Here is a 9,740-nt window from a genome sequence, read left to right as displayed (position 1 = left end):
AACCTGTTATACAATTAGTCACAAATACAGTCCTCGAGTTTTTTTGCCCACACACATGAATATTGTCTAAAACATGTCTTCTTTGTAGCAGCTAGGCCCTGCCACCACTGTGCTTGGCTGAGTTCACAAATCTGTTGTAACCTGTAGCTTTCCTGTCACTTCTCTGGCTCTCCTCTCCTGCTAAGCTTTGTTTCCTGGCAGTAATTAAAACCTTCTGCCACTGCCGTAGCTGCTGCTGCTGCTGGAACCACCATAGCCACCTTGGTTTTGTGGTTTGGCGAAGTATTGGCCTCCACCACCATAAGGGCCAGAGCTTCTGCCTCCAAAATCCCTCCTTTCATGGGTCCAAAATTTGAGGATTGATTGTTTTAATTGCCAAAATCATTATAGCTTCCGCCACCTCCAAAGTTGCTTCCATCATTACCAAATCCGTTATAGCTATCCCCACTGCCACCATATCCACCACCACCACCTCGACTGCCACCAAAGCCACCTCGACCACTGAAGTTTCCTCCGCGACCAAAGTTGTCATTCCCACCAAAACCACCTCCACGACCACCACCAAAGTTTCCAGAAGCACTTCGACCTCTTTGGCTGGATGAAGCACTAGCCATCTCTTGCTTAGAGAGCGCTTTCCTTACTTCACAGTTGTGGCCATTCACAGTATGGTATTTTTGAATGACAATCTTGTCTACAGAATCATGGTCATCAAATGTTACAAAAGCAAAACCCCTCTTTTTGCCACTGCCTCGGTCAGTCATGATCTCAATCACTTCGATTTTCCCATACTGTTCGAAATAATCTCTTAGATGATGTTCTTCAGTGTCTTCTTTAATGCCACCAACAAAAATCTTTTTCACAGTTAAGTGGGCACCAGGTCTTTGAGAATCTTCTCTTGAGACAGCCCTCTTTGGTTCCACAACTCTTCCATCCACCTTGTGTGGCCTTGCATTCATGGCTGCATCCACCTCCTCCACAGTGGCATATGTGACAAACCCAAAGCCTCTGGAGCGCTTGGTGTTTGGGTCTCTCATTACCACACAGTCCGTAAGTGTTCCCCATTGCTCAAAATGGCTCCTCAGACTCTCATCGGTTGTTTTAAAGTTCAGACCTCCGATGAAGAGCTTCCGCAGCTGTTCAGGCTCTTTGGGAGACTCTGACTTAGACATGACGGCGGTGGGAGGGGAGACTTTAACGATGCTTACTCGGCGGCATCCACGGGCAGAAAGGAGGCTGGACTATATCTTCTTAACCATTCATCTGTTGAAGGGCATCTTGGCTCTTTCCACAATTTGGCAATTGTGGCCATTGCTGCTATGAACATTGGGAGTACAGATGGCCCTTCTTTTCACTACATCTGTATCTTTGGCATAAATACCCAATAGTGCAATTGCAGGGTCATAGGGTAGCTCTATTTTTAATTTCTTGAGGAATCTCCACACTCTTTTCCAGAGTGGCTACACCATTTTACATTCCAACCAACAGGGTAAGAGCATTCCCCTCCAACTCATCCTCTCCAACACTTGTTTACTGTCCTGTTAATTTTGGCCATTCTAACTGGTATAAGGTGGTATCTCAATGTGGTTTTGATTTGCATCTCCCTGATGGCTAATAATAATGAACATATTTTCATGTGTCTGTTAGCCATCTGTATGTCTTCTTTGGAGAAGTGTCTGTTCATGTCTTCTGCCCATTTTTTGACTTAATTATCTGTTTTTTGGGTGTTGAGTTTGAGGAGTTCTTTATAGATCTTGGATATCAGCCCCTTGTCTGTAGTGCCATTTGTGAAGATAAACTTGAAATGGATGAAAGATCTCAATGTGAGGCAGGAATCTATCAAAATCCTAGAGGAGAACATAGGCAGTAACCTCTTTGACGTTGGCTACAGCAACTTCTTTCAAGACACGTCTCCAAAGGCAAAGGAAACAAAAAAGAAAATGAACTTTTGAGACTTCATCAAGACCAAAAGCTTCTGTACAGCAAAACAAACAAACAAACCAACAAACGAAACTCAAACAAACAAACAAACAAACAACCAGGCAACAAAACAAAGGGACAACCCACGGAATGGGAGACATTCAATTTTAATATTATTTCTAAAGCAGGAAATTATTAAGACAACCAATGAGTTATAAGTTTCTCTTTGAAGTTTACTTTTTCAGAATACGACAACAATTTCTAAAGTTTTTGGAATTTCTTTTTTTTATTATTTTCAGTTAGCCACTGTATAGCATATCATTAGTTTTTGATGTAATGTTCAACGACTCATTAGTTGCATATAACACCCAGTTCTCATCACAACATGTACCCTCCTCTATACCCATCACCCTAGTATCCAATCCCTCACACCCTCTCCCCTCTGAAACCCGCAGTTTTTTTCCTGAGGTCCACAATCTGTCATGGTTCCTCTACCTCTCTAATTTCTCCTGCATTTAAAAAATGTGAATAGTAATAGATGTGGGTCATATCTAAATGTGCAAAAATAACAATTTATTTTGAGACTTAGAAAAGTGAATGCACAGGGAATCCTTCCCACAACATTTGGCAAGCAGCAGGCACTCCTATGTGATAACCATTCTTATGTTCAATATTATAAAAAATAACTTCTGCCACCAGCCCAAATATTGGACATAGCTTTTGGTAAGAATTTATACCAATGGAAGGACTGTTCTCTGGATCCTCAGATATATGCTTCTTAATCCCCAGCATGGGAGTCAGACTTCTACATGACTCCTTCGTTCAAGTGTTGTATGACCTCCACCAACATTTCTCATCTGCATATTAGGAGTACCTGTATCCTGGCCTCTCCTTGTGCCATCTTGGGATAACATTGTGCCTACAACACATCCCCCAGATAGACTCAAGGAAACACAGGAATGAGAACTTGCTGTTGTACTGAAGGTAATGTGGGTGAAAAGGATGACTTCCTTAAGATGTCAGATAACATTGGGGGAAATCGGAGCGGGAGATGAACCACGAAAGACTATGGACTCTGAGAAAACAAACTGAGGGTTTGAGAGGGGAGGGGGTTGGGGGATGGGTTAGCTTGGTGGTGGGTATTAAAGAGGGCATGTACTGTATGGAGCACTGGGTGCTGTACATAAACAATGATTCTTGGAACACTGCATCAAAAACTAATGATGTCTGTACTGTCATTTGCAAATATCTCCTCCCATTCCGTGGGTTGCCTCTTTGTTTTGTTGACTGTTTCCTTTGCTGTGCAGAAGCTTTTGATCTTGATGAAGTCCCATAAGTTCATTTTCGCTTTTGTTTCCTTTGCCTTTGGAGACCTATCTTGAAAGAAGTTGCTGTGGCTGATATCGAAAAGGTTACTGCCTATGCTCTTCTCTAGGATTCTGATGGATTCCTGTCTCACGTTGAGGTCTTTATTCCATTTCGAGTTTATCTTTGTGTATGGTGTAAGAAAATGGTCGAGTTCCATTCTTCTACATATAGCTGTCCAGTTTAACCAGCACCATTTATTGAAGAGACTTTTTTCCACTGTATATTTTTTCCTATTTTGTCAAAGATTAACCATAGAGTTGAGGGTCCATATCTGGGCTCTCTACTCTGTTCCACTGGTCTATGTGTCTGTTTTTATGCCAGTACCATGCTGTTTTGATGATCACAGCTTTGTAGTAAAGCTTGAAATCAGGTAACATGATGCCCCCAGTTTTGTTTTTCTTGTTCAACGTTTCCTTAGCAATTCGGGATCTCTTCTTATTTATTTATTTATTTATTTATTTAAAAATTTTATTTAAAAATTTATTTTCAGCATAATAGTATTCATTGTTTTTGTACCACACCCAGTGCTCCGTGCAATCCGTGCCCTCTCTAATACCTACCACCCGGTTCCCCCAACCTCCCACCCCCCCACCTCTTCAAACCCTTCAGATTGTTTTTCAGAGTCCACAGTCTCTCATTGTTCACCTCCCCTTCCAATTTCCCCCAAATCCCTTCTCCTAACTCCCAATGTCCTCCATGCTATTTGTTATGTTCCAAAAATAAGTGAAACCATATGATAATTGACTCTCTCTGCTTGACTTGTTTCACTCAGCATAATCTCGTCCAGTCCCGTCCATGTTGCTACAAAAGTTGGGTATTCATCCTTTCTGATGGAGGCATAATACTCCATAGTGTATATGGACCACATCTTCCTTATCCATTTGTCCATTGAAGGGCATCTTGGTTCTTCCCACAGTTTGGCGACCGTGGCCATTGCTGCTATAAACATTGGGGTATAGATGGCCCTTCTTTTCACTCCATCTGTATCTTTGGGGTAAATACCCAGTAGTGCAATGACAGGGTCATAGGGAAGCTCTATTTTTAATTTCTTGAGGGATCTCCACACTGTTCTCCAAAGAGGCTGCACCAACTTGCACACACACCAACAGTGGAAGAGAGTTCCCCTTTCTCCACATCCCCTCCAACACATGTTGTTTCCTGTCTTGCTAATTTTGGCCATTCTAAGTGGTGTAAAGTGAGTGATATCTCACTCACTAAGTGGTTTTAATTCGAATCTCCCTGATGGCTAGTGATGATGAACATTTTTTCATGTGTCTGATAGCCATTTGTAGGTCTTCATTGGAGAAGTGTCTGTTCATATCTTCTGCCCATTTTTTGATATGATTATCTGTTTTGTGTGTGTTGAGTTTGAGGAGTTCTTTATAGATCCTGGATATCAACCTTTTGTCTGTACTGTCATTTGCAAATATCTTCTCCCATTCCGTGGGTTGCCTCTTTGTTTTGTTGACTGTTTCCTTTGCTGTGCAGAAGCTTTTGATTTTGATGAAGTCCCAAAAGTTCATTTTTGCTTTTGTTTCCTTTGCCTTTGGAGACATATCTTGAAAGAAGTTGCCGTGGCTGATATCGAAGAGGTTACTGCCTATATTATCCTCTAGGATTCTGATGGATTCCTGTCTCACGTTGAGGTCTTTTATCCATTTCGAGTTTATCTTTGTGTATGTTGTAAGAGAATGGTTGAGTTTCATTCTTCTACATATAGCTGTCCAGTTTTCCCAGCACCATTTATTGAAGAGACTGTCTTTTCTCCACTGTATATTTTTTCCTGTTTTGTAGAAGATTATCTGACCATAGAGTTGAGGGTCCATATCTGGGCTCTCTACTCTGTTCCACTGGTCTATGTGTCTGTTTTTATGCCAGTACCATGCTGTCTTGATGATCACAGCTTTGTAGTAAAGCTTGAAATCAGGTAACGTGATGCCCCCAGTTTTATTTTTGTTTTTCAACATTTCCTTAGCGATTCAGGGTCTCTTCTCATTCCATAAAAATTTCTGGATTATTTGCTCCAGCTCTTTGAAAAATACCGGTGGAATTTTGATTGGAATGGCATTAAAAGTATAGATTGCTCTAGGCAGTATAGACATTTTAACAATGTTTATTCTTCTGATCCAAGAGCATGGAATGGTCTTCCATCTTTTTGTGTCTTCTTCAATTTCTTTCATGAGTGTTCTGTAGTTCCTCGAGTACAGATCCTTTACCTCTTTGGTTAGGTTTATTCCCAGGTATCTTATGGTTCTTGGTGCTATAGTAAATGGAATTGATTCTCTAATTTCCCTTTCTGTATTTTCATTGTTACTGTATAAGAAAGCCACTGATTTCTGTACATTGACTTTGTATCCTGCCACGTTACTGAATTGCTGTATGAGTTCTAGTAGTTCAGAGGATATGAACAGACACTTCTCCAAAGAAGACATACAAATGGCTATCAGACACATGAAAAAATGTTCATCATCACTAGCCATCAGGGAGATTCAAATTAAAACCATATTGAGATACCACCTTACACCACTTAGAATGGCCAAAATTAGCAAGACAGGAAACAACGTGTGTTGGAGAGGATGTAGAGAAAGCAGAACCCTCTTCCACTGTTGGTGGGAATGCAAGTTGGTGCAGCCACTTTGGAGAACAGTGTGGAGATTCCTCAAGAAATTAAAAATAGAGCTTCCCTATGACCCTGTCATTGCACTACTGGGTATTTACCCCAAAGAAACAGATGTAGTGAAAAGAAGGGCCATCTGTACCCCAATATTTATAGCAGCAATGGCCATGGTCGCCAAACTGTGGAAAGAACCAAGATGCCCTTCAACGGACGAATGGATAAGGAAGATGTGGTCCATATACACTATGGAGTATTATGCCTCCATCAGAAAGGATGAATACTCAACTTTTGTAGCAACATGGACGAGACTGGAAGAGATTATGCTGAGTGAAATAAGTCAAGCAGAGAGAGTCAATTATCATATGGTTTCACTTATTTGTGGAGCATAACAAATAACATGGAGGACATAAGGAGATGGAGAGGAGAAGGGAGTTGAGGGAAATTGGAAGGGGAGGTGAACCATGAGAGACTATGGACTCTGAAAAACAATCTGAGGGTTTTGAAGGGGTGGGGGGTGGGAGGTTGGGGGAGCCAAGTGGTGGGTATTGGAGAGGGCACGTATTGAATGGAGCACTGGGTGTGTTGCAAAAACAGTGAATTCTGTGATGCTGAAAAGAAATAATAGAAAAAACTAATGATTTATTTTTTGGTGGCTAACTTAACACAATAATAATTTAAAAATTATATAAAAATCTGAAAAACAAAAAACAAACAAAAAGATGTCAGATAACAACCCACTTTAAACATTCTGTATGTTCCTCACTAAGCACTGAACACTCTCCCCCCTTTTCTTTCTCTGCCTCTACCTCTTTCTCTTTCTCCACTTCACATTCTGACATACTTTACTAATCTTGAATCAACTTATAAACCTCCTTCGGGTCTATACCCTCCAAAGACATTGAGGAACTATAAACAGTCAACCATCTAATTGGAGATAAATAGTTTATGTTCTTTTGTGCATATATTAAAATTAAAAGATAATACTTTTACAACACTGGACACAATGCCTGTTAAGAAAAGTCTTGGCACTGGTGGCATTTACTATTATGCTTATTTCTGTTCATCCTTATGGTGGAGGAATGAAGGTCCTTCCTTGTTTGTCCATTCAAGGAAAACCATTGACATCAGTGCCCAGACACATCCATGTGATGTCTCCCACCAGCCCATAGGTAGATGACAGCTATTTAGACAGAAGTAATAGGATGGAGTTCAATACATGGGGTCAAGACAATAGAGTCTATTCAAAACGGGGCAACAAATTGGGGAAAAACAAATACATCGCTTGCTCCAAAACCTATGGATGCATCCAACAATACCTATTTAATATTTCCGTAGACTGAACTCCTACAACAGTCCTATGGAGAGTGGCATTATTATTCCCAACCCTGCTATCATATTTCTTTATGACCAAACTGGCCATCAGGAGCTTAGGGGATTGAATTTTCTCTGGAAGGTTTTCTTTATGGCATTCTTGAGTTCCTTATTTCTGAGGCTGAAAATGATTGTGCTGAGAAAGGGGGTGAAGACTGTACAGGTGGTGGCCATCAGAGTGTTACTGTCCATAGAATGGGGGCCCTTGGGCTTGAGGTAGATAATGGAGGCAAAACTGTAGTGCACAATGACTACAGTGAGGTGGGACACACATGTGGAGAAGGTTTTGTGCCTGCCCTCAGCTGAAGGGATCCTCAATATGGCAGCCACGATGAAGACATAGGAGAGGATGATGAGAAATAAACATCCCATCAATACTGTAACACACACCAGGATCACACCCAAGGTGACAGAGGATGTCTCCTTCCCACAGGCCAACTTTAGGAGGGAAAGAGCATGGCAGCCATAATGATGGATCTCATTAGACCCACAGAAGGTGAGGTGAAAAACTATCAGAGTCACCATCATCCCCATGAGTGAGCCACCAGCCCAGGACAAGGACACCAGATGAGCACAGGTGCGAGTGCTCATGAGCACGTTATACCACAGGGGGTGGCTGATGGCCACGTAACGGTCATAGCCCATGATCATGAGCAGGAAGGAGTGGGTGAAGCCAAATGTAAAGGAGAAGAACATCTGGCTGGCACAGGCCACAAAGGTGATGGTGTGGCGGGTGGAGAGCAGGTCGGCCAGCAGGCGTGGGGTAATGGCCAAGGTGTAGAGGATCTCAGAGATGGACAGTGCACACAGAAAGAGGTACATGGGCGTGTGCAGGCTGTGCTCACTCCTGACAGTGGCCATGATGAGCAGGTTCCCCAGCAACGTGAATAGGTACATGAGCAGGAATAGCAGGAAGAATGCAGGCAGGAGATGCTGTGGGAAGTTGGAGAAGCCAACGATGATGAATTCATACACCATGCTATAGTTATGACCAGGCTCAGATGCTGCATCTGTTGAGACCAGAAAGGGAATGAATGTACATGGTTCATTCCATGAAGAAGAAGTGTAGTTCAGCATCAGAAAATCTATCATGTGGTTAGCCACATGAATAAACTAAAAAGGAAATGTCATATAATTATATCAATCTAGGCAACAGCCCAGGATTACTAAAGTTCAATTCCTATTTATGACTTTAAAAATTGATATAGAGTTGATACATACATTGTGTTATTTTAGATAGACAACATAATGATATATACACAAATATTAAAGATTTTTCAAAAGCTTCTCAACATAATATCGACTAGGACTTTCTTAGTTAACTAAGAATATATACTGCAAAACTAGCAAACACTACATGAAATAGGAAGCTAGGGGCGTTTCGTTTTAGGATCAGGAACAAGTCAAAGTTACTAACTATCTCTGCGACTCATTAGTGGGGAACAAAAAACCAGGAGAGGTGCTTCAGGAAAGATATCAAAAGAAGGAGTATCAGGATTAGAAAGGAAGAGATATGGTCATCTACCTAGAAAGGTAAAAGAATGAAGGTGGAATATATTTGAGCAAAGACAGAAAGAACACAAGTTGCAGAAGACTAGATCAACTTCCCAAACTCACAGTATTTCCCACATAATAATTTCCCATAATAATCACATTAAAGATAGACTTTAAGGAACACATAAGATAACATTACCGATAGTGAGACAAACTATAATGAGAGAGTGCTCGTACATTTTGGCCTCATGATTTCTTTACCCTAGAAACCTATTAAGTCCCCTAGAGGGCTTTTGTTTAAGGGAGTTATAATTCTCCTTTCTTACCATATTAGTAAATAAAACTGAGATTCTTTGAGAATATTTAGTTATTAACACATATAAAATAATAATAATCAACCTTTGATTCAACATAAAGGAACAATCTACTCATGTTAATATAAGAAACACTTTAGGAAAGTAGCTGGATTTTTAAAAACTCGTTTAGTGAGAAGTGTGGCTTTGTTCTGCATTTTAGCAAATTTGTCCAATGCTGGCTGGATAGAAGACAAGATGATGCTCCTATCTGTTTCTGCATTCAGCTTGTGGCACTATGTGGTTTTAGTTGAAACTTATGACAAAAATGCATCCTCTCCTTTATTGGAAAATTGAGGACCTGATGTCCACCCCCCCCCCCCCCCCCCGGTAAGGGTCTCCAGGGCCCCAGGGATCCTCATATCACACTTTAAAAACCTCTGGTTTAAAATATCTAGGAATTATTTTCAACATTTTGAGGAACCTCCATGCTGTTTTCCAGAGTGGTTGCACCAGCTTGCATTCCCACCAACAGTGTAGGAGGGTTCCCCTTTCTCCGCATCCTCGCCAGCATCTGTCATTTCCTGACTTGTTAATTTTAGCCATTCTGACTGGTGTGAGGTGATATCTCATTGTGGTTTTGATTTGTATTTCCCTGATGCCGAGTGATGTGGAGCACT

The 9,740-nt window shown here is 41.2% G+C and overlaps 1 protein-coding gene across 1 annotated transcript; it reads right to left on the bottom strand.

The window, feature by feature from the left end:
* Nucleotides 1-7,321: 7,321 nt before the first annotated feature.
* On the bottom strand, nt 7,322-8,263 carry LOC125091653 (olfactory receptor 10H4-like). The gene has a single exon (XM_047715431.1). It carries the CDS (start codon nt 8,249-8,251, stop codon nt 7,322-7,324), a length of 930 nt encoding a protein of 309 aa, XP_047571387.1. The 5' UTR covers nt 8,252-8,263.
* Nucleotides 8,264-9,740: the final 1,477 nt, after the last annotated feature.

The sequence above is a fragment of the Lutra lutra genome, chromosome 1, assembly GCF_902655055.1.
Source record: "Lutra lutra chromosome 1, mLutLut1.2, whole genome shotgun sequence".
Classification (NCBI taxonomy): domain Eukaryota; kingdom Metazoa; phylum Chordata; class Mammalia; order Carnivora; family Mustelidae; genus Lutra; species Lutra lutra.
The sequence above is the reverse complement of the archived record's forward strand: the minus strand, read 5'-3'. Positions and strand labels throughout refer to the sequence as shown.

Bases quoted from the DNA above. Each gene is read 5' to 3' on its own strand.
- LOC125091653 (XM_047715431.1), bottom strand. From the start codon at position 8,251: ATGGTGTATGAATTCATCATCGTTGGCTTCTCCAACTTCCCACAGCAT.